At 49.7% G+C, this 21,531-nt stretch overlaps 1 protein-coding gene and 1 long non-coding RNA gene across 2 annotated transcripts; one reads left to right on the forward strand and one right to left on the reverse strand.

Moving 5' to 3' along the window:
• Nucleotides 1-260: 260 nt before the first annotated feature.
• On the forward strand, nucleotides 261-17,975 carry RPN1 (ribophorin I). The gene is made up of 10 exons (XM_022562521.3): nucleotides 261-574; nucleotides 3,641-3,705; nucleotides 5,198-5,504; nucleotides 8,935-9,144; nucleotides 10,163-10,355; nucleotides 11,423-11,522; nucleotides 12,317-12,455; nucleotides 12,698-12,817; nucleotides 16,047-16,292; nucleotides 17,408-17,975. The coding sequence occupies exons 1-10, from the start codon at nucleotides 278-280 to the stop codon at nucleotides 17,588-17,590; spliced, it is 1,860 nt and encodes a 619-aa protein (XP_022418229.1). The 5' UTR covers nucleotides 261-277; the 3' UTR covers nucleotides 17,591-17,975.
• LOC149748325 (uncharacterized) lies at nucleotides 10,162-20,144 on the reverse strand. The gene is made up of 2 exons (XR_016394774.1): nucleotides 19,788-20,144; nucleotides 10,162-19,603 (listed from the first exon to the last, which is right to left on the reverse strand). It is a non-coding gene; the product is annotated as an uncharacterized LOC149748325 (long non-coding RNA).
• Between the last annotated feature and the right edge of the window lie 1,387 nt (nucleotides 20,145-21,531).

Below are 21,531 nucleotides of genomic sequence, written 5' to 3' on the forward strand. Positions count from 1 at the left end.
AAAAGTAACACACCGTTCACTCGTCATCAGCACTTCTTGTGGACAGACGCGGTCTGTGCTTCTCCTTTGTCTTTGCCAGTGTTACCTCTGTGGGAGAGCGGTGGGGAGACCAGGGCGCCTTCCAGGGACCTGAGACCGGCCAGTGCACGCAAGCAGGCGCCCGGCGGGCTGCCCGTTGCCATGGAGACGGGGTCCTCGCCCCTGGGCGCCGCCATCTTGGGGCGCCAGCGGGCCCAATGGGCGGCTGCGCCGTGGCGGACACGGGGTACGCGCGCGGATGGGCCACCCGCGGCCCAGCTCAGTCACGGCCATGGAGGCGCCCGCAGCTCGCCTGTTGCCGCTGCTGCTGCTGATCTGGGCCTGGGCCCCGGCGCCGGGCCGCGCCTCCGCGGAGGCGCCGCCGCTGATCAACGAGGACGTGAAGCGCACTGTGGACCTGAGCAGCCACTTGGCCAAGGTGACGGCCGAGGTGGTCCTGGCGCACGCGGGCGGTAGCTCCTCGCCCCGCGTCGCCTCCTTCCTACTGGCTCTGGAGCCCGAGCTGGAGGCCCGGCTGGCGTACCTCGGCGTGCAGGTGAGCTGGGCCCGGGGACACGGGCCGGCCGGGAGGACTGGCGCCCGTCCCCGCCCCGGACACGTCAGCCCCGGCCGGCGGCGCAGGCGGCTGGGCCCGTGGCCTGCGGGGGCGCCGCGCGGTGGTCCGGCCGGAGCGCGGATTCGCCAGGGAGCTGGGCTCCGGCCAGTGCGATCGCAAATGGAGCAGCTCCCCTGCTTCCAAGTTTGGAATCGTTTGAAACCGCTGTTAATATAACGCACTTCTTACGGTTGCGAACGGCGGCTTCAAAAAATTTCCTTTTCCTTAAAGTTAGTTTAAAAACTCGTGCAAGTAATACAGTACAGAAAGGGAAAGTCCAGTTCTCTCCCTCCCCCCGACCGGTTCTCATTCTTACAGTAACGCAGTAAATGCCTCCCAACTTTGCTTCTGTTCTTCCGTGCATTTCAGTGGTCATTTTTTGTGTGTGTGTGTGGTACACGGGCCTCTCACTGTTGTGCCTCTCCCGTTGCGGAGCACAGGCTCCGGACGCGCAGGCTCAGCGGCCATGGCTCACGGGCCCAGCCGCTCCGCGGCATGTGGGATCTTCCCGGACCGGGGCACGAACCCGTGTCCCCTGCATCGGCAGGCGGACTCTCAACCACTGCGCCACCAGGGAAGCCCCTCAGTGGACATTTTTATGCCTCTCAAGGAAGCAGTGTTGGCTTTGGGAATAGAGGGAATATACATATATAGAGGTTTGCCTTCTATTACTGTTTTCCTTAAACAGCATCCATTAAGTGATTACCCAGTTATTGGTTTGGAGAATAGTCATTCCAGTGTCGTATTTCTTCTTAGCATACCTGACTGCTGAATTTGGAGCTATAAAGTTACCTTTATGGAGATCATGCTTCCGAAATGACTCCTGTTCCCTTATCATGCTTTGTCCATGATGAAACACGCAGTTTTACTTAAAGGTTTGTGGAAGGATGGATTAAAACTTCATTTGAATGTTCTGAATGTTAAATCCCATTCTTTTATGAAAGCAAGTTATCATTTATTGAGGTTGCCACAGTATAACAAGACGACAGCAGAAGCTATCTGGCCCTCATGCCGGAGAGCACTTCTGGTGTCTTAACTGAGAATTTACCTTGTGTCGGGTATTGTGGTAGGTATTTTAAGTACATTCTCATTTAACTCTCATAAGAGCCCTTCGAGGTGTACTGTTACTGCTGGTGAGGACTGCAGTCTGGGAGGTTAAGTTGTTTACCCTACATGATGTCTTAGAATAAAGAGTCAGGTTAGTTTCTTTCACGCTTTGTGTGTGTGTGTGTGTGTGTTCTTCACTGTACAACATTGCCTCTTGTGGCCTAGATGGTGTGAGGTAGGGTTCTGTTGGGGTATAAAACCTGTAGTCCCATCACCAGGTTTATTCAGAACCATTTTTTGATTTGTAGGCCAAGAGCGAGATGAGTCAGACGGGTGTATGTGCTCCCTTGTACCCCTATCCCAATGGGAAACGTAACTGGATGATAAACTTAACCAAGAGATGTGTATTTTCCAACAACTGACTGGGAGGCTTTGGTGAGCTTGCTAGAAATTGTTTCAGTGAATTATCTTCAACACTACATGTAGAAGTTTAGGAACTGGTAGAGGAGGCCGTGATGATTATCGAATAGGAGCCAGTGGTTCCTTGTCTTTTTACTACCAAAGACTTATCTTACTATTTTTGCTTTCATTTGGATCCTATATTTGAAATATTTTGTTTCTCTAACCTTTTATTAGATTACACATTGAATCTAGTAAATACTTAGAAGTGATAATAAATATTTCTTAAGACAAATCAACATATAACTGAACAATGAGAGTTCCTGATAAGCACAAGTATACTAGAATGTTCCCACTGTGATAGGATTCTAGTAAAAGTAGTGAAATTTGTTGTTTTTATTAGGCTGTACACCTTTGTTGAGGATGATTGTATGATAACTTTTAGGCTTTTTGAAATATGACAAATAGCTTTCTCATTATAGCTTTGTATACCCGATTGGGAATCACTGGTCCAGTCTTAAAAGGTGGTCTTAAATTTTTTTCTTTTGGTGGAGGTTGGGTTGGCAAAGAGATCAGTGCTGTGTGTGTAAGTTTTTCCCTTAGAATCTGTTCCACAGTCTCATTCAAGATGCCTACTCTTTCTCAGAAAGACCCTGCAGCCTGCCGGAGTTGGCATCTTTTTCCTGGTTGCACAGCTGGTTGCAATGAAGGATAAGAATAAAAGAGTGTGCCACACAGTAGCCATTGCTTTTGCCACTGTTAACTTCTTTTGCGCAACTAAAATCAGTTTTGGTTATGCGTGAGACTTTTCTTCTACAACAATAAATAGGGACTTCCCTGATAGTGCAGTGGTTAAGAATCCACCTGCCAGTGCAGGGGACACGGGTTCAAGCCCTGGTCCAGGAATATCCCACATGTTGCGGAGCAACTAAGCTCGTGTGCCACAACTACTGAGCCTACGCTGTACAGCCCTTGAGCCACAACTACTGAGCCCATGCGCCGCAACTACTGAAGCCCGCACTGCACACTCCAGGGCCTGCGTGCCGCAGCAAGAGAAGCCACTGCAATGAGAAGCCCGCGCACTGCAACGAAGAGTAGCCCCTGCTCGCCACAACTAGAGAAAGCCCTTGCGCAGCAACGAAGAGTCAACGCAGCCAAAATAAAAAATGAAAAAATAAAAGTAATAAACAATACTGGGACTTTTTCTATGCATAGGCATATTGGAATGTAAATGAAGAAGAAAACGTCCAGAAAGAAACCTTTCTGGCCTTTCTGTTTGGAAGTGTAAACTGTATTTGGAAGCGTAATTTTAATTTGTGTGTATTTGATCATTCAGGAAAATATTATGATTTTCTAGAGAATATCATACAGCTTATTCAGTGCAAAAGTAGGTCTTTTGACAGTGTTCTTGTATTTCACTTGAAAAATTGTTACTGAAACCAGCAAAATTCTGGTGGTTTGAATGTTTTAATGTGGACTTCTGCGGCAGTTAGTTAATTGTTGACTCAAAATTTAGAGACTAAAAGACAAAAAAGAATAACTTCCTTTGTCCTTTTACAGGTGAAGGGAGAGGATGAGGAAGAGAACAATCTGGAAGTACGAGAAACCAAAATTAAGGGTAAAAGGTAAGGCAACGGTCAGCATATCTGTGTCTGTCTTGCCTTGTGTGGTTGTAGGTTATCACATCAGGGCTGGAATCATAACTAGGAGAGTCGCTTAGAATGGGCCCAGCGTGTTAGAGGCTGTCTCAGTTAGTAGAGTGCGTGGTAGCAGGCGACAGGCTCCCTGCATTCTGGACCCGTTTATGATGTCTTTTCTGACTCCTAGTGCTGAAACTGGACTCCCCTGAGAGTGGCAGTGTGTTTCACAACAGGAAAGTAGTTACTTCCATGCCAGATCAGGTCTCTAATCTATGGGGGTAGGGATCCCCAGCCAATAGATGGGAAACTGGTGGGTGGGACCTGCGGGCTGTTTGCCTCAGCAGACACCCTCCCATCGCTGCTTGGCTACTGTCCTGTTTCCAAGGGGTAGACAGCCTCACCACACCTCCTCGCCAGCCTTCACGGCGCTGAAAGTGATGCCTTTTATTTTATTTTATTATTATTTTTTATTTTTTAAAATTTTTGGCTGCGTTGGGTCTTTGTTGCTGCGTGGGCTTTCTCTAGTTGCAGTAAGCGGGGGCTGCTCTTCGTTGTGGTGCGCGGGCTTCTCATTGCGGTGGCTTCCCTTGTTGTGGAGCACAGGCTCTAGGGTGTGCGGGCTTCAGTAGTTGTGGCACGCGGGCTCTAGAGCGCAGGCTCGGTAGTTGTGGCACACGGGCTTAGTTACTCCGCGGCATGTGAGATCTTCCCGGACCAGGGCTTGAACCCGTGTCTCTTGTGTTGGCAGGCAGATTCTTAACCACTGTGCCACCAGGGAAGCCCAAAAGTGATGCTTTTTCACGGGAGGTAGACTGAGCTCTTTGAACATGAAGCCTGGGTTTGAACTTGCCTTCTTCTCTGCTCTAACCTCAGTACCTAGCAGGGGGCCTGGCACTTGTTATTTATTTTAAAACACTTTACTAAGGATAGTTTTCAAACACACGTTAAAAAGCAGGAAGGGACTTCCCTGGTGGCGCAGCGGTTAAGAATCCTCCTGCCAATGCAGGGGACACCAGGGTTCAAGCCCTGGTCCGGGAAGATACCACATGCTGCGGAGCAACTAAGCCTGAGCGCCACAACTACTGAGCCCGCAAGCCACAACTACTGAGCCCGTGCACCACAACTACTGAAGCCCGTGTGCCTAGAGCCCGTGCTCCGTAACAAGAGAAGCCACCGCAATGAGAAGCCTGCACACCGCAACGAAGAGTAGCCCCCGCTCACTGCAACTAGAGAAAGCCCGCGTGCAGCAACAAAGACCCAATGCAGCCAAACATAAAATAAATAAATAAAATAAATAAAATAAATAAATAAATGCCAAATAAATAAATTTTAAAAGAGGCTTAAATTAATAGGTTGAAGGTATCTCTTAGAAGTAACTGCTTTTATCTTGGTACAAAATTTTGCTGTGATTTTAAGCTGCTGTACTCTTTTCAGTTTCTTGGTCTCTCTTAATTGTTTCTCCTCATCCTTGCTCCAGCGGGAGATTCTTCACCGTCAAGCTCCCAGTCGCTCTTGATCCCGGGGCCAAGGTTTCAGTCATTGTGGAAGCCGTTTATACCCATGTGCTTCAGCCATATCCAACCCAGATCACCCAGTCGGAGAAACAGTTTGTGGTGTTTGAGGGGAACCATTATTTCTACTCTCCCTACCCGACCAAGACACAAACCATGCGTGTGAAACTCGCCTCCCGAAACGTGGAGAGCTACACCAAGTTGGGGAACCCCATGCGCTCCGAGGACCTCCTGGATTACGGACCTTTCCGCGATGTCCCTGCCTATAGTCAGGTGGGCCCTTGTGGAGTCCAGGCCACCCCTGTCCGCTGCAGAGCATGTCTCCTACGGGGGTGACTGTGCGTTGAGGGGCTTGGGTGGGAATCCAAAGCACCATGTCAGATCATCCCCAGAGTTTTAACCTGCCGAGAAGTGACTCCATGGGGCACACTGCCCTCATTCTGGGAGTTCAGATAGAGGCTGGGGCTTGAGGAGGGCTTTCTAAAGGAGGTGGGAGTTGGGGGAGCAGGAAACCAGGCATTCTGGGCAGAGGCAATGGGGGGACAAAGGCGCGGGGATGGGAAAACCTGAGCTGTGCTGGCCCTGGTGGCTGGGGTTAGCTGCTGGTGGTGTTGCTGAGCCTAGGGCGTGAGCCTTAAAGGCAGAGGGAGTGATGAAGGCATAAAAAAGATGTTGTTATTATGGGGCGTTTCAAACACACAGAAGTATAGAGTATCGTAAACGGACAGCCATCTGTCACTGAGATTCAGTGGTTGTCAGGCTATTGCTACAATGCTTCAGCCGTCCTTTCTCTATCTTTTCTTTGCTCTGTACTTTCAGGATAGAGTTTTTGAAGTACAAGTTTTCAAATCAAAGCATATAAACATTTAAAAATCTCTTGCTGTACTGCCAAATGCTTTTTCAGAAAATTTAGCCAATTTATTATGGCACCAGCACTATGGAACTGCCAGTTTCCCCGTAGCCGTGCCGGTATTGGCATTAAATGCTGTTAACTACAATTATAATAAAATAACAAAACAAAATAACCTTATCTCGTCTACTTCTTGGACTTTTGGGAAAGAAAGGTGTTTTTCTGGTTCTTTTGGCCTTTAACTTTTTCTGTTTCTTCCATTTTTAAGGAGATTAAATTGACATACAGCCCTGAGTAAGTTCAAGGTGTACAGCGTCGTGATTTGACTTATATCATGAAGTGATGATCGCAGGAGCTAGTGCACGTGCATCATCTCATACAGATACAAAATTAAAGAAATAGACACTGTTCAGAACTCGGCTCCAGTTTTGGTGCTTCATATATAAATTATATGGAACGAGGGGCCGTGAAATTAAAATTAAAAAAAGTTAAGTAAATAGAAAAAAAATTTTTCCTGTGATAAGAACTCTTAGGATTTACTCTCTTAGCTTTCATATGGAATGTACAGCAGTGCTAATTATATTTATCACGTTGTACGTCACATTCCTAGTACTTATTTATGTTATAGCTGGAAGTTTGGACCTTTTGACCACCTTCCTCCAATTATCTCTCCGTCCCGCCTCTGCCTCTGGGGGCCACAAATCTGATCTCTTTCTCTATGAGTTTGTTTGTTTGGTTTTTGGTTTTCGAAGTGTAATTGACCTACAACACTATGTTAGTTCCTGTTATACAATATATTGATTCAGTATTTCTGTACATTTCAAAACGATCGCCACCATAAGTGCAGTTAGGATATGTCACCATACAAAGATATTATGTAGTTATTGACTTCCCCACACTGTACATTTCATACTTGTCTCATTTATTTTGCAACTGGAAGGTTGTACCTCTTAATGTGCCTCACCTATTTCTCTCCCTCCCTGACCCCCCTCTCCCCTCTGGCAACCACCAGTTTGTTCTCTATAACTCTGTTTCTATTTTGTTCATTTGTTTTCTAGATTCCACATATAAGTGAAATCATACAGTATTTGTTTTTTTCTGATTTATTTCATTTAGCATAGTACCCTCTAGATCCATCCATGTTGTCACAAATGGCAAGATTCCATTCTTTTTTATGCCTGGGTAGTGTTCCACTGTGTGTGTGTGTGTGTGTGTGTGTGTGTGTGTGTGTGTGTGTGTGTGTATGTGTATCTCACATCTTCTTTATCCATTCATCTATTGATGGGCACTTAGGTTGCTTCTGTATCTTGGCTGTTGTAAATGATGCTGCTATGAACTTTGAGTTACATATAACTTTTCTAATGAGTGTTTTTCATTTTGTTTGGATAAATACCCAGGAGTAGAATTGCTGGGTCATATGGTGGTTGTATTTTTAATTTTTTAAGGAATCTCCGTACTGTTTTCTGTTGTGGCTGCCCCGGTTTACATTCCCAGCAATAGTGCATGAGGTTTCCTTTTTCTCTACATCCTCACTAACACTTGTTATTTATTATCTTTTGATAATAGCCATTCTGACATATGTGAAGTGATAGCACCTCATTGTGGTTTTGATCTGCATTTGCCTGATGATGTGTGATGTTGAGCATCTTCTCATTTGCCTGTTGGCTCTCTGAATATCTTCCTTGGAAAAATGTCTCTTCAGATCCTCTGCCCATTTGTAAATTGGGTCCTTTGTTTTTTGATGTCAGGTTGTAGGAGTTCTTTGTACAGTTTGGATGTTAATCCCCTATTGGCTGTATCATTTGCAAATATCTTCTTCCATTCAGTAGGCAACCTTTTCGTTTTGTTGGTAGTTTCCTTAGCTGTACAAAAGCTTTTTAATGTGATGTTTTTCTGGTCTTTTTGTAATTTTACTTTTAAAAAATTTTGTTATTCAGTTTATTTAAATTAAAAAGAAACAAAACAGTTCACCCATTTCTCCCACCCATGCCTCTGGTAACCACCATTCTGTATCTGTGACCAGAAAGATTTCTTAATACTAACTGCCGGGCCTCTGGGTGTTTTATTTGTAAAATTGGGGATAAGTAGTAATTACTTCGTTGTGATGTTCTGAGGATTAAATGAAATTATGTGCTTATTCAGAGCTCATAAAGAGTGCCTGATACATACATACATGTCAACTCCATAAATGTTATCTTAAAAAGTCTCTTCTGTGAACTTTTCTAGATGAATTTTCTTCAGGTTAGAACAATCCAGTAATGCTACGTGTCTCCCTCAGTTATGAGTTATTTGTTAGCTCACTGGTGAGAGGTTATGTCTTCTCTATTAGATCTTATATTTATTTCCTAGTTACAGTTTTTCTTTATTTACAGCTTAAGATTTTATTTTATTTTAAAACTGTAAAAATTGCTTTAAAAAATCAATTTAAAAAGCTCATTTGCAGAAATTTGGAAAATAAAAACTACAAGGAGAAAGTAGAAATAATCTGTAATTCTGTTTCCTATCTGTGTTGAGATTCTCATGTATCTCAGTTCAGGTTCTGTTTTCTTTTTCTCACGTAGTCGCTATAAAATAACGAGTATAGACAATTTTGTTTGTAAAACAAATGATGTTTATGTTGGAACCTAAAACAGCTTTGTGTATTCTGTCTTTCCAATTAATAATATATCGTGACTATTTCCATGTCATCACGTTAGAGACAGCACAATTTAACCATTCTGTTGCATACATTAGATGTGTCACAGTTTAACCGTCCTGGTACTGATGTATAGGTTGTTTCCAATCAATTTGCTTTAAGCTAGTGTTGATTCCTCTGTCGCCAAACTTTGAGCTGCTTGTTTCCTTCCTCTCCAGGACACTTTTAAAGTACATTCTGAGAACAACAGCCCTTTCCTGACCATCACCAGCATGACCCGAGTCATCGAGGTCTCCCACTGGGGTAACATTGCTGTGGAGGAAAACGTGGACCTGAAGCACACAGGGGCTGTGCTGAAGGGGCCTTTTTCGCGCTATGATTACCAGAGACAGCCAGATAGTGGAGTCTCCTCCATCCGTTCTTTTAAGGTATGGACTGTTGGACTTGGACATTGGGGAAACTATGACTATCACATCTGTCCTTTCTTTTGCTTTTTGAAAGTAGCTAATTATGGACAGTCGTTGGGATTGACTGGTGTTCAGGTAGTTGAGTGATGGTGTTAGAACCAACAGAATGTTAAAAAAAAAAATTGCCTCCAGGAATTCCCTGTCGGTCCAGTGGTTAGGACTTGGCATTTTCACTGCTGTGGCCCAGGTTCAATCCCTGGTTGGGGAACTAGCATCAAGGCCAAAAAAAAAAAAAGCCCCCATTTATACAAGTAAGTCATGTTTTGTAAAGAAAATTTGAATAATGGAAAAAGGAAAAACAAACCCAGGCACTAGTTTTGCTGACACTCTTTAATATATTTCCTTTTTCTTTTATAATACTGTTTTTAAAAAACATTTGATCGTATTGCATATACAGTTTTGTATCTTTTTATGTCTTATAAATGAAATCCTAGAAGCATTTTCACGTACTTAAGTATTACAGAAGCGCTCACTGTGCGAACAGAGGCATTACATTTTCCTCTCAATTATCAAAATTTGCTTACAGATTTGGAAATAAATAATTAAAAATAAGTAAAGATTTTAAAAAATTAGTTAAAAATATTAGGTGAAGAAACCCCTTTCATAAGTAAACCATAAACCACCTAGCGATTTCATGTGATTTCCTCCATCTTTAGTTTGCTCGCCTGCAAAATAACTTACAGATTATTTTTACCTTTGTATTAAGTCTTTAGCATTTGCAAAGGTATTTATGAGTCTGTTATTTACTGTTTCGAAGAATTTGGCTATTTACCAACGTTGACTGAGAAGCAGATGAGGTATCTAGATATTCTGGGGCCTTTGGGGGGAAGTTAGACTCTGCTCAGCCTGTTCACAGTTTGGAGACCATGAAGTAGTGATGTGATGGAGAGCCTGGTGCAGGAAGTCTCTTCTGGGCTTAGGGCCGCTTCCTCCGCGTCAGGGTCTGGGGCCTTCAGAAGGCGTGCTCGCTCTCTTGCAGACCATCCTCCCTGCTGCTGCACAGGACGTTTATTACCGGGATGAGATCGGCAACGTTTCCACCAGCCACCTTCTTATTTTGGATGACTCCGTAGAGATGGAAATCCGGCCTCGCTTTCCTCTTTTCGGCGGGTGGAAGACCCATTACATCGTCGGCTACAACCTCCCAAGCTATGAGTACCTCTATAATTTGGGTCAGTTTTCAATTGTTAGGGAGTTGAAAAGGGAAAGACTGTCTTTTTCTTTAATTTCCTGTGGGTTTGTTTTGTGTTGTGTCGTGTGTGTGTGTGTGTGTGTGTGTGATAATTGCCAGTCCTTTTAGATGGGGAGAGGGTATTCTCTTGTCATTCTTAGGAAGGCTGGGATATCAGCAACAACTTTTCATGGGTGGGTAAAAATTACTGTTGTAAAAGTGATACCTGCGTATGGTAATCAATTCACATAGGACAGCAAAAAGCTTCTTCTTACCCCCAGTTCTAGCATAAGAAGGAACTACTTAAATTCTTTAAATTTGAAATATTTAAAAAATAAAAAATTCAGAGAATAATAAACACTTTTACACAAGCACCCAGAACTATTGATTATAAACATTTTGTCATATTTCCAAGTCTTTCTTTTTAAAACCTTTTTAATGCAAAATAAAATCTAGTAAATCACACAAATGTAAAGTTCAGTAAATTATAAGAGGAGCACCTTGTAACCATCACTCAGGTCAAGAAAGTGAAATTGGCCAGCCACTCAGAAGGCCCTCATGTACCTCCTCTTTTCCCCACAACAGCGATCACCGTCCTGGCTTTTGGGAGACACTCTCTTGAATTTCTTCATCGTTCTATCACCCACTTGTATGTCTCTAGATACTCTAGTTCTGCGTTTTTCAAAAAAGTTGATTTGTCTTGTCAGCCTCTAGTAATCCACAGTTTCCTCCTCCATCTGTTTTCCTCATGGTTTAGCTGTTGAAGAAGTTGACCTTATTTGTAGTGTAGCCCATGGTCTGGATTTTGCTGATTGCGGGTCACAGTGCAGGGCAGCACGTCCCTCTGTCTTCCGTATTTCTAGCCCATTGACAGCTGTCTCTGGAGCCTGATCAGACTCAGGTAGATCCTTTCAGCAAGACTCAGCTGATGCGTTCTTTCATTGAAGGCACACAGTCGGTGGTGGCTGGTGTCTCCTTTTGTGATGTTCAGGGCCTAGATTCTAGTACTTTACTTAGGAGAAAGACACGCACAAAACCAGTCACAGCTATGTCTGCTTGACCCTCCAGGAGACCAGTATGCATTGAAGATGAGGCTTGTGGACCACGTGTTTGATGAACAAGTGATAGACTCTCTGACTGTGAAAATCATCCTCCCAGAAGGGGCCAAGTGAGTCTGACCTCCCTTCCTGTCTCCCTTCCTGGTGGTGCCCTCTTGGCACCTCAGTGGGACGTTGGGTCCTAGGGCGCAGAGGAGGGGCTTCCGGTGGAGTTTAAACTGAGACATTTGACTCAGTGAGGGCACAAGATGCACTTATGAGCTATCCCAACACAGCCCTTTCTGTGACAGGGGCAGGATTCATAGCAGGCCAGAGTGATGGCCTGAGTCCGATGAGGTTACTAGCAAAAGGAAAGAACCACAAAGTTGAGGCAGCTGGGTGGCCTTGGGCTGTGCTCCTAGGAAGGGGATGGATAGTGGAGAGGGCTTTGTCTTGTCCTGGGTGTGTCACATCAGGTTCAGAAGGTGGGGGGTGGGGGAGGGTGGTCTCAGATGGTGTATCAGGTTCCATGGTTATAAACAGAGGGAGCTGTCTTTGGCCAGTTTAAGCAGAAAGGAAGGAATCTGGAAGGGTAAGGGATCTCATCAAATGTTGGCCTAAGTTGAAGAACCAGGCTTGGGAAAGGACAGAGCCACAGCGTCTCTAGGAGTCCACTTGGCAGAAACCAGTTGACACTCACAGGGCCCCCTGCCCTTGGCATGGGCGACAAAACATTCTCATACTCAGGGCTTTCTGACAGTGGGTCCGCGGTCTCAGGGGGTTGGGTGTTCCCTGTGATGGGAGGGGAGCAGAGCGGAGTAGAACTCGTGACCCTGGAAGACCCCTTGGGTCTTGGATCCTCACTGTGAACCTAGTTGGTCAGTGCAGTTTGTCTGAGGCTCAGTTTCCTCCCATTGGCATCTAGAAACATCCAAGTGGACAGTCCCTATGAGATCAGCCGAGCCCCTGATGAGCTGCACTACACCTACCTGGACACGTTTGGCCGCCCCGTGATCGTGGCCCACAAGAAAAACCTGGTGGAACAGCACATTCAGGACATGGTGGTATGCGCTCCACAGCCCTGCCTCCCAGGCCTCTCCTCCCTGGACAGTGGCTGCAGGGTCAGGGACTTGCCATCCTCTCCTCCTTGCCTGGAGTGGTTTGGGCACAGCCGCCTCTGGGGACGGGGGTGGGGCAGATGGCGGGGGCAGCCCGGACAGTTGTAGGCCTGGCGAGGCCCCTTCGCCCCCAGGCTTCCGAGTCCGGGTGGACCTGTGTGTCAGCGTGTGTTCCTGGCTCCCCCCAGGTGCACTACACCTTCAACAAGGTGCTCATGCTGCAGGAGCCCCTGCTGGTGGTGGCTGCCTTCTATGTCCTGTTCTTCACCGTCATCGTCTACGTCAGGCTGGACTTCTCCATCACAAAGGTACCCAACTCGGCCGTCTGCAGTGCGTGCTTGACTCGCTTTCCTAGCGCCCGGCCGCGCGACATAGGCCTCTGCCCTGCCTGTGGCCTCAGCTGACCGTTACCCTAGAGACCCCTCCTTTTGTTGCTGTGGTCACGGACATGCGCTGTTGAAGGAGACAGGTTGCTGCTGGCGGCCAGTTCCGTGGGGAGAGGCAGTGGGCAGAGCGTGTGCCCAGAAAGGCTCGCGGGGAAGTGACTGGCAGAAGAGGTGGGGCGGGGCCTTAGGCTGGAGGGAGCAGCTTGTGGCACAGCATGGCAGGCTTTCGCTGGGGCCTGTGGTTGGCAGTTGGTACGAATGAGCAAGGACGTTGGTCTGGCTGGTTCCGTAGACCAGCGAGGCTGCCCCGGGGTAGGGGTGCCACCGGGGCAGCTGCTCACCTTGTCACACAGAAGGGCTGAGTCTAGGTTTTACTGTGACATATCCCCATTTCCTAAGCTATAAAAATTGCTTTTTTATTAATTTAAAAAATCCCGAGTTTTAAAATAATTCTGCATTTAGACATTTTACAAGAATAGTAAAACGAACTCTTGTGCACTCTTCACCTGGACGGAGTGGTTAACATTTGGCCTCTCTGTTGTATGTACTCTTCCTGAGCCGTTTAAGTTGCCTGCCTCCCTTGAATACTTAGGCGTGTGCACAGCCTGACCCCAAGGGCCCCGTTTCACACAGCCAGAGCACGATGATCGAAGTCCGGAATGTGACGTTGCTCTAATAACAACCAGCACCCAGTCCAGGCTCAAATTTTGCTGATCGCCCCAAGGGTAACTTCTATAGCCATTATTTTTCATACTTGAGAATTCAGTTGAGGATGACGCATTGCATTTAGTTGTCATATTTCCTTAGTCTGCTTTAATCTGGGACATTCCTCAGCCTTGTGTGTACGTTAGGTTTCTTATGTTTCTCCTTGAAATTCAGATTATGCATTTTTGGCAAGAACATTATGAAGTGGTGCTGTGTGTGCAGTGCATCACATCGGGAGGTGCCTGATGTCATTTGGTCCGGGTTTGGTGATACTGACTCTCCTTGGTTGAGTTGGTGCCTTTCTTGGTTTATTCGCTGTACCGTCACTATTTTTCTTTGCAATTAGTACATAATCTGTTTGGGGCTATGTAAACACCATATATGCTCACCCATTCGCTACAGTATTCATCACTAATTCTTATCTGAATCTCATAGTTGTGGTGGCTGAAAAACTACGGTGCCTTTTACCTCACTAGGTGGTTTTCTACTATAAGGAAAAGCTTTTTTTGTTGGCTGGTTGGTTCATTATTCGGTTGGATTCATGTGTTATTTTATTGGATTACTGTCCACTGTGCCATTCCTTTTGATGCTCAAGTGTCCCAGGTTTGACTGTCTTTCCGTCTACGTCGTATTTTTGTGCACTTCCTTATTGTAGCGTGCAGCAATACGTTTCCGGCATATCTTGTACTTTCTCCGAGGAGCTCCGGTTCCTTTCAGTGCAGAATGGTACCTGGAGACCATGATCTGGGAGCTGGTTGTGATCACTGCTCTTGGAGCATCTCTGCTCCTCAGCCCTTTCAGCAGACAGAGCCGGGAGATAAATACATGTGGTATTTGAAGTATGAGTTATTCCAGTCTAACACCGCAGGGTTCTTTGCCTGGATCCCAACATCAGTGTGTTTGTTTATTTGCTGAAGTCTATAAACAAAACAAAACAGTCCCACAGTTGCTGCACTCATACCACTACAAACACCAAACCTACCAGTAGAGCGCCAGGTTTCTTGGCAGTTCTTTTTGTCTTTATTTTTTTTAATAAATTTATTTATTTTATTTATTTATTTTTGGCTGCATTGGGTCTTCATTGCTGCGTCCGGGCTTTCTCTAGTTGCGGCGAGCGGGGGCTACTCTTCGTTGCAGCGCATGGGCTTCTCGTTGCGGTGGTTTCTCTTGTTGTGGAGCACGGGCTCGAGGCTCCTGGGCTTCAGTAGTTGTGGCACACGGGATCAGTAGTTGTGGCTTGCAGCCTCTAGAGTGTGGGCTCAGTAGTTGTGGTGCACGGGCTTAGTTGCTCCGTGGCATGCGGGATCTTCCGGTATCGGGGATCGAACCCATGTCCCTTGCATTGGCAGGCGGATTCTCAACCACTGTGCCACTAGGGAAGCCCTCTTTTTGTCTTTAGATTGAGACCATAGTGTCAGAGTACTGTGATCCCAAGGTAGTTGCTCTGTTCTTCTTTCCCTGGTTACTCATTTGAAAGGTATTAGGTTCATTGATGCTTGAATTTTATTCTGGTTTCTTCCTCCATCATTGGTAATATTTAATGTTGGTTGTGATACCGTAAAACACTAACAAAGTTCTAAATTGAGAACTTGAAAATGGTGTGGTTTCCTCCACCCTGTCCCACCCTGCCTTGTAGGGAACAATTTCATCAGTCCCCTAGGTAGCCTTTCTGATTTGTTTATTTTGCAAAAACAGGCAGATATTTCATTCTTATTTTCTTCTTCTGTACACAAAAGGTAGCAACAGCATATCTATTTTTCACTGCTTTTTTCACTTAACTAACGTATCCTGAAAATCACTCGTATCAGTTCATAGAGAGCTTTCTTCCTTGTTATTTTTTTATAGCTGCAGAGGACTCTCTTGTATGGATAAGTCATAGTTTATTCAACTGATTTCCTGTGTACACATCTCTATTTTAAAGCTTTGATAATTTACTGAGGAGGAAAAAACTAATTGTGGGCCAAATCGACCTTCTGCAGGCCAGAGTCAGCCTTTGAGCATGCCCGGTTAGGGCTTCTGCAGTAGCCCACTGGTTAGGGATTCTGGGGAGTACATGGGGCTGCGTCTGAAGGGCCTGGGCTGGCTAAGGAGCTTGGGCTTCATCCTTTAGGCCCTGGAAACACGTCCTGGAAGTCTTCCCCGGCCTGAGATGGAATTTCTCCTCCCTCAGCACCTCATACCCCTCTCACGGTGCACCCTGGCATTAGTATCCCTTTTATACCAGTGTGTCTGTCCTGCTGGACTTGGATGTGAACGTCTGCTTCATCTTCCTGTCCTGCCCATTGCTGAACCGTTCCAGGGTCAGTGTCGGCAAGAGTGTGATTCTCTTGACTTTCCAAGATGGTGGCTTTTCTCGTTTGTGTGCTAGTGGTGGGTGCTCCTTGGGAGGAGAAGGTCGCAGTGGGCTCAGGGCTGGATGTCATCACACACGGTGTCTCTCCCCCAGGATCCGGCTGCAGAAGCCAGGATGAAGGTGGCCTGCATCACAGAGCAGGTCTTGACCCTCGTCAACAAGAGACTAGGTCTCTACCGTCACTTTGATGAGACAGTCAATAGGTACAAACAGTCCCGGGACGTGTCCACCCTCAACAGTGGCAAGAAGAGCCTGGAAACGGAGCACAAGGCCTTGGCCTCCGAGGTGGCGCTGCTGCAGTCCAGGCTGAAGACGGAGGGCTCCGACCTGTGCGACAGAGTAAGTGCCTGCCGTCACCATGTCACCCGGCTCCTTCCTGACTCGCCCAGCGTGGCCTTGCTCGCCGTTGGCCTGTGGGGTGGGCGCGCCCCGTTATGGCCACGTCGCGTGGTGCCGACCCTTGGGGTGGAACGAGGTTTGGGCTCTTGGTTGTGAGCTGGATTTGGAGGAAGTGCTGCTGGCCTCCACAGCACTGGTGTTGAGAGCAGCTGCTTCCTCTCCTGGAGGCCAGACTGGATGAGGCTCCAGATTGCTCGGGCTGCAGGGAGAAGCACCCAGACTTAGAATCGTGGGTTTGAATCCAGGCTCTGATTCAGACTTTCTGAACCTGAGCAGGTTACCTAACTTGTGTGCCTCAGTTTCCTCATCTCTAAAATGGGGGAGCTGTTAATCCTTACTGAGCTCACAGCGGTCATGTGAAATGAGTTAGTGCATGTGAAGCGCTGGGAACCCTGCCTAGGACGTGCTGCATGAGTTCTTGGTGCCTGTAAATGAGGCTGAAAGCCCCCGGGGTGCCCCTCTCCACGCGCCCCCACCCACTCCTGCTCCGTCTCCGCACCCCTCTGTGAAACCACGTATCCGTGTGCTTAAGTATTTATTGTGCGTCAGCTCCCGAGGGTGCGGTGCCTCATCTGTCGTCACTGCTGTTTTCCAGTGTAGCGTCGTGCCTGGCTTCATGGCTCACAAGTATTTGTTGAGTGTTGAATCAATGTGGCTATAAAAGGCCTCAGCCTGACACCCAGTTGGTGATGACAGGAGTCGCCCGCCCGCGGCCGTTGGCCCTCTGCCCGACCAAATCCCTGGCCAAGTTTGGCCGTGGGAGGGAAGAGAACAAACGTTCACTGAGTGCCTGGATGTGTCCGGCACTGTGCCGGGGGGTGTCGGTGTTTCCACACTTGGTCCTTACAGTCTCTCCGCATCTGGGGCCGGGGGTGGTGAAGGGCCTGGCTCACCGGGGCCAGAGCTTGCGGGAACAGGCCTTACAGGGGGTGAAGCTGGCCTCTCCCTCCACAGCAGCCCTTCTGCCCTGGGCGGTGGCGGGGGTGGGGGTGGGGGGTCTGTGGGGCGGGGCCGCGGAGGACACTCGAGCCCTGCCCTGCTCTTGCCTCGGCCAGGTGAGCGAAATGCAGAAACTGGACGCGCAGGTCAAGGAGCTGGTACTGAAGTCAGCAGTGGAGGCCGAGCGGCTGGTGGCTGGCAAGCTCAAGAAAGACACGTACATCGAGAATGAGAAGCTCATCTCGGGAAAGCGACAGGAGCTGGTCACCAAGATCGACCACATCCTGGATGCCCTGTAGCCCTGCACTTCCAGAGGGCAGGGTGGGAGTGGTGAACATCAAGGCCAGCAGACGCTGGCTTCTGTATTTTGCAAAAGGCCTTCAAGGAAGAAGGAAGCCAGGCTCTGCCTCAGGCAATACAAGAAGCTTAGTTTTTGTCCCTAAAATGTTCCTTTAAAAAAAAAAACAAAAAAAAAACTTAAATGTTATTAAAAACAAAATACTTTTGTGTTTTGAACAAGGAGGTTTTTGAGTTGGTTTTGTTCTGAAGCCTAGGATATTCTTCCCACCTGTAAGCCCCTTGTTTCACGCCCTTCTAATTCCTGATGTTTGGGTATTTTACAGGCGTGTGTGTATGCTTTTTAAAGCATGTGTGACCAAATGAAAATAAAGCTGGAACGGTGAACATCTGTTCTGTTCTGTTGAACGCATCTCATAACTTATTTCTTAACTTTGGGGATAGTACTTTTATCAAGTGCTTTTTACCCATTAAATAATGGGTTCGCTCCTGAGAGCAAGTCTGCATGGCAAGTACTGGTTACATTTTACATATTAGAACACTGACGCCACAAAGATAAAGTGGCCTAGGTAAGGTCCCAGAACAGAGTGTTGGGGTGTCACAGTGCTTGTGTCATGGGCTCTTCTGGGCACCAAGGAAACAATGAGCAGGGCAAAGATGGCTCTTGTGGAGAACAGTCACGTGATCAACACAGACTCATAGTCACAAACTGATAGAATCCTGTAAGCAAGAGGGACAGGGTCCTCTGATGGTAAATACAGGAGAGCACTGGATGGGGATGGGAGTTGGGGAGAGTTTCCCTGAGAAAGTGGCATAGCATGTGCCAAGGCCCTGGGGCTTGAGGACCTGAAGGGAATCCAGAGAGTGGGGTACAAAGTGTATGACACAGGGCTGCAGAGCTGGAAGAGCCCAGACAAGACAGGGCTTTACAGGTCGGCCCAGGCTTTTGGCTTGACCCTAAAGTCAAGGGAAGACCGACCCATGTATGAGAGACATGCTTAGCTTTGATTTTGGCTGAGAACGAACTGAAGGCTATAAGTAGATGTGGGAGAAGGCCTGCCAGCCTGCTGTAACCCAGGTAGGAGATGAAGGCGTGGGCCAGGGTGGTGATGTAGGGACACGGATGGACTGGAGAGACTTATGTGGGGGAATCGGCTGCTGAGTGATCAACTCCCTCCACTCCACTCTCCTCTCCGCCTAGGGTGGACGCCTTAGCCTCACCTAGCGAAGTCCTGCTCGTTCTTCAGGAAACAGCTTAGGTGCTGCCCCCGGGAAGCGTTCCACGACCTCGGGACCCATCCTGTTGTACCCTCTTGTGGTACCCTGTACCCGTCGTCCACATCTTCCAGCGCTGTCGGAACGCGTGTGATCACTTGGCCAGCCCTGATGAGGCAGGGGTCTCGCCTGATACGCTCACCCTTGTGTTATCAGCTAGATGTTCCGATCAGCGTGGGATACCCAGTTGGTGCCTTCCATCTTGGTGGGGAGGGTGGCAGGATGGCTGTGCCATTCACCTAATGTGGGGAAGTCTGCACGAGGCCAGCTTTGAGGAAGACGATGATGAATTCTGTTTCAGACCTGGTGAGGGGGGGGTGTGCCTGAGCCGCCCGGTGGGACCGTCCGTGGGAGCTGGATATTCGGCGTGGAGACGGCTGCGGAAACGGCGAGCTGGAGGCAGCGGGTCCACTGCCAGGGAAGGGTGTGAGGTGGTGGAGACCCAGGACTGAGTATTAGGGCCCCAGGGTGCCGCGGCCGCCTGGAGCACGACGCTGCGCGGGTACGGCAAGGGAGCGCAGGACCGCGTGGACTCGGGCAGTGTGTGTCTCGGGTCTACCAAGAGGAGGCTGTGGGGTTTCGGAGCGGGTCGTTGAGGTGGTGACTGCAGAACTGCGTGGCTGGGCGGTGGGGACGGGCGCGGGACCGCGGGGAGGCTTCCCGGTGCAACTGACAGGTTGAGGATGGACGGGTTCAGGTGTGTTAACTGCCGTCGCGGAGTGTCCGGTGGGAGTGGGAGGCTAAAGAGGAAATGATGGAGGACAGTGTGAGGGCTTGAGGCGGGGGGCGGGGAGGGTACGGAAGACGTTCGCTCCAGAGCGGGGCTGCACGACTCCCGGTCCCACCGGCACTGTGGTCTCGGGGAGCCTGGGAGACCGACGGGCGGTGTTCAGTTAGCCCTCGGGAGGGAACAGGTGACGGTACCTCGCGGCCGCTCCCTCGGCCTTAATGCTGGCCCCTCCGAAGAGCTTCTGGCCGCGCCGGGTTCTCGGGTTCCGCTCTCGAGGCCGCAGGCGGGGCTGCGCTCGGCCGCGGCCCCGGGCTGCAGGGCGGGCTCCCCTGGGGCGGGGGCCGCCTCGGCTGGCTGTTAGCTTCTCCTCCAGCCTCCCCACCCGCCTAGTTCGGGTAAATCCCTCGCTTCGGAGCAGGGAAGGGAAGAACCGCGGTTAGAAACCGAGGGTCGTGCCGGCGGGCGCCCTCTGCTGGGCCGGCGGGCCGCGCGCAGGCCGGGGAGCAAGCTGCGTGGCGCCCTCGCGACTCCCGGAAACCCGCCGACACTACACGGGCTGCGCCGGGCGCGCAGGCGCGGAGGGCCCGCCGGGAAGACGCGGCTAGGGGAGCCGCGCATGCGCAAGGCCGCACCCCTGGTGAAGCCGAGGGCTCTAGCGGTGGTGCCACCTAGGGGCGGGGGCCGGGAGTCGCCGCCCGGCCTGGACCAGACTTGCGCTGGGCCGGCAGGAGCCCGGGCCTCGTCCATCACCCCAGCGGGACCCGGGCTAGGCCTGCGCGCCCGCTGCCCCAGCTCCGCGCATCCCCAGCTCTGGGGCGCGGGCCCCCCTGTTCCTACCTGGTCCTGGATTCCCCAGTGGCCAGCGGGGCCTGGTTCCCCCTCCTAAGCCCGGGGCGAGGGTGGACTGGCCTGGCCCGTGGTGCACGGCGAGGTGCCCCAGACACAGATATGTTCACTGGTCGAGGACCAGCCTCCTCCCTGGGCCCACAGTGGGGAGTGGGCGCTCCTGGGCCACGTGCGGTCTAGGCACCTAGGCCAGCCTGCTATCCAGCCCATCACCCGACCCCACCGTCCAGCCCATCACCCGACCCCACCGTCCAGCCCATCATCTGACCCCGCTGTCCACCCCGTTTTCCAGCCCCGCTGTCCAGCCCCATCGTCCAGCCTGCCTCCTCCACGGACGGGCCTCGAGCTGCCCACGGCCGCGGGGGGTCAGAGGGAGGAAAAGGTGGCTGAAGAAGAGGGCCGGGTGTCAGTCTCCCCCTCCATTTGTCTTGGAGGCTGACATGGAGAAACCCCAGAGGGCCAAGTGCGCCCTCACAGTTTCACCACAAGTATCCTGGCCGGGCGTCTGGCGCCGAGCTGATACTGCAGCCCGGCCAAAGCCCCGCCGGAAGCGCTGCCAGCAGTTGGGGCCGCGGCCCAGACAGGAAAGGCCCCCGCGCCCGGCCCGCGGCCTCACTACGCCGGCTGCTTCCCCGACGGCGGGGCCAGACCGGAGCCCAGTGGCCGGGGACCGGGACCCGGACCTGGGGACCCACCTGTCACCTGCCTGGAGGTGACACGGAGGGAAGATGGAGCCTGCGGCCTGGGCCTGACCTGAGCCAGTGGAAGGGCGTCCTCTCCCTCCCATGGCCGAGCCCTCGTGGTGCCCCCCACCCAGCTGTTTACATTCCCAGCGTCCCTGCCGTCGCTGGTTCCATGGTCACTGTGACAGGCCCAGAACCAACTGCAGGGAAACAGAAGTGAACAGAAGGCCACGGTATTGGCCGTGGGGAAGAGCAGGCCGAATGGGACACAGTTAAGAGGAGTGATCAGAGGGCCTGGAGGAGTTGCAGGTGGGGATGGTGGGGAGGGAGGAGCCCAGACTCCAGCCCCCTTTTTTGCCTTTCCTTCAGGAGGTGAAATCCAGAAAGGTATGTTTTAAGATGAGAAAGA

The sequence above is a fragment of the Delphinapterus leucas genome, chromosome 10 (genome assembly GCF_059928025.1).
Source record: "Delphinapterus leucas isolate spDelLeu-1000000601 "Yukka" chromosome 10, BTC_Dleu_Yukka2, whole genome shotgun sequence".
Taxonomy (NCBI): domain Eukaryota; kingdom Metazoa; phylum Chordata; class Mammalia; order Artiodactyla; family Monodontidae; genus Delphinapterus; species Delphinapterus leucas.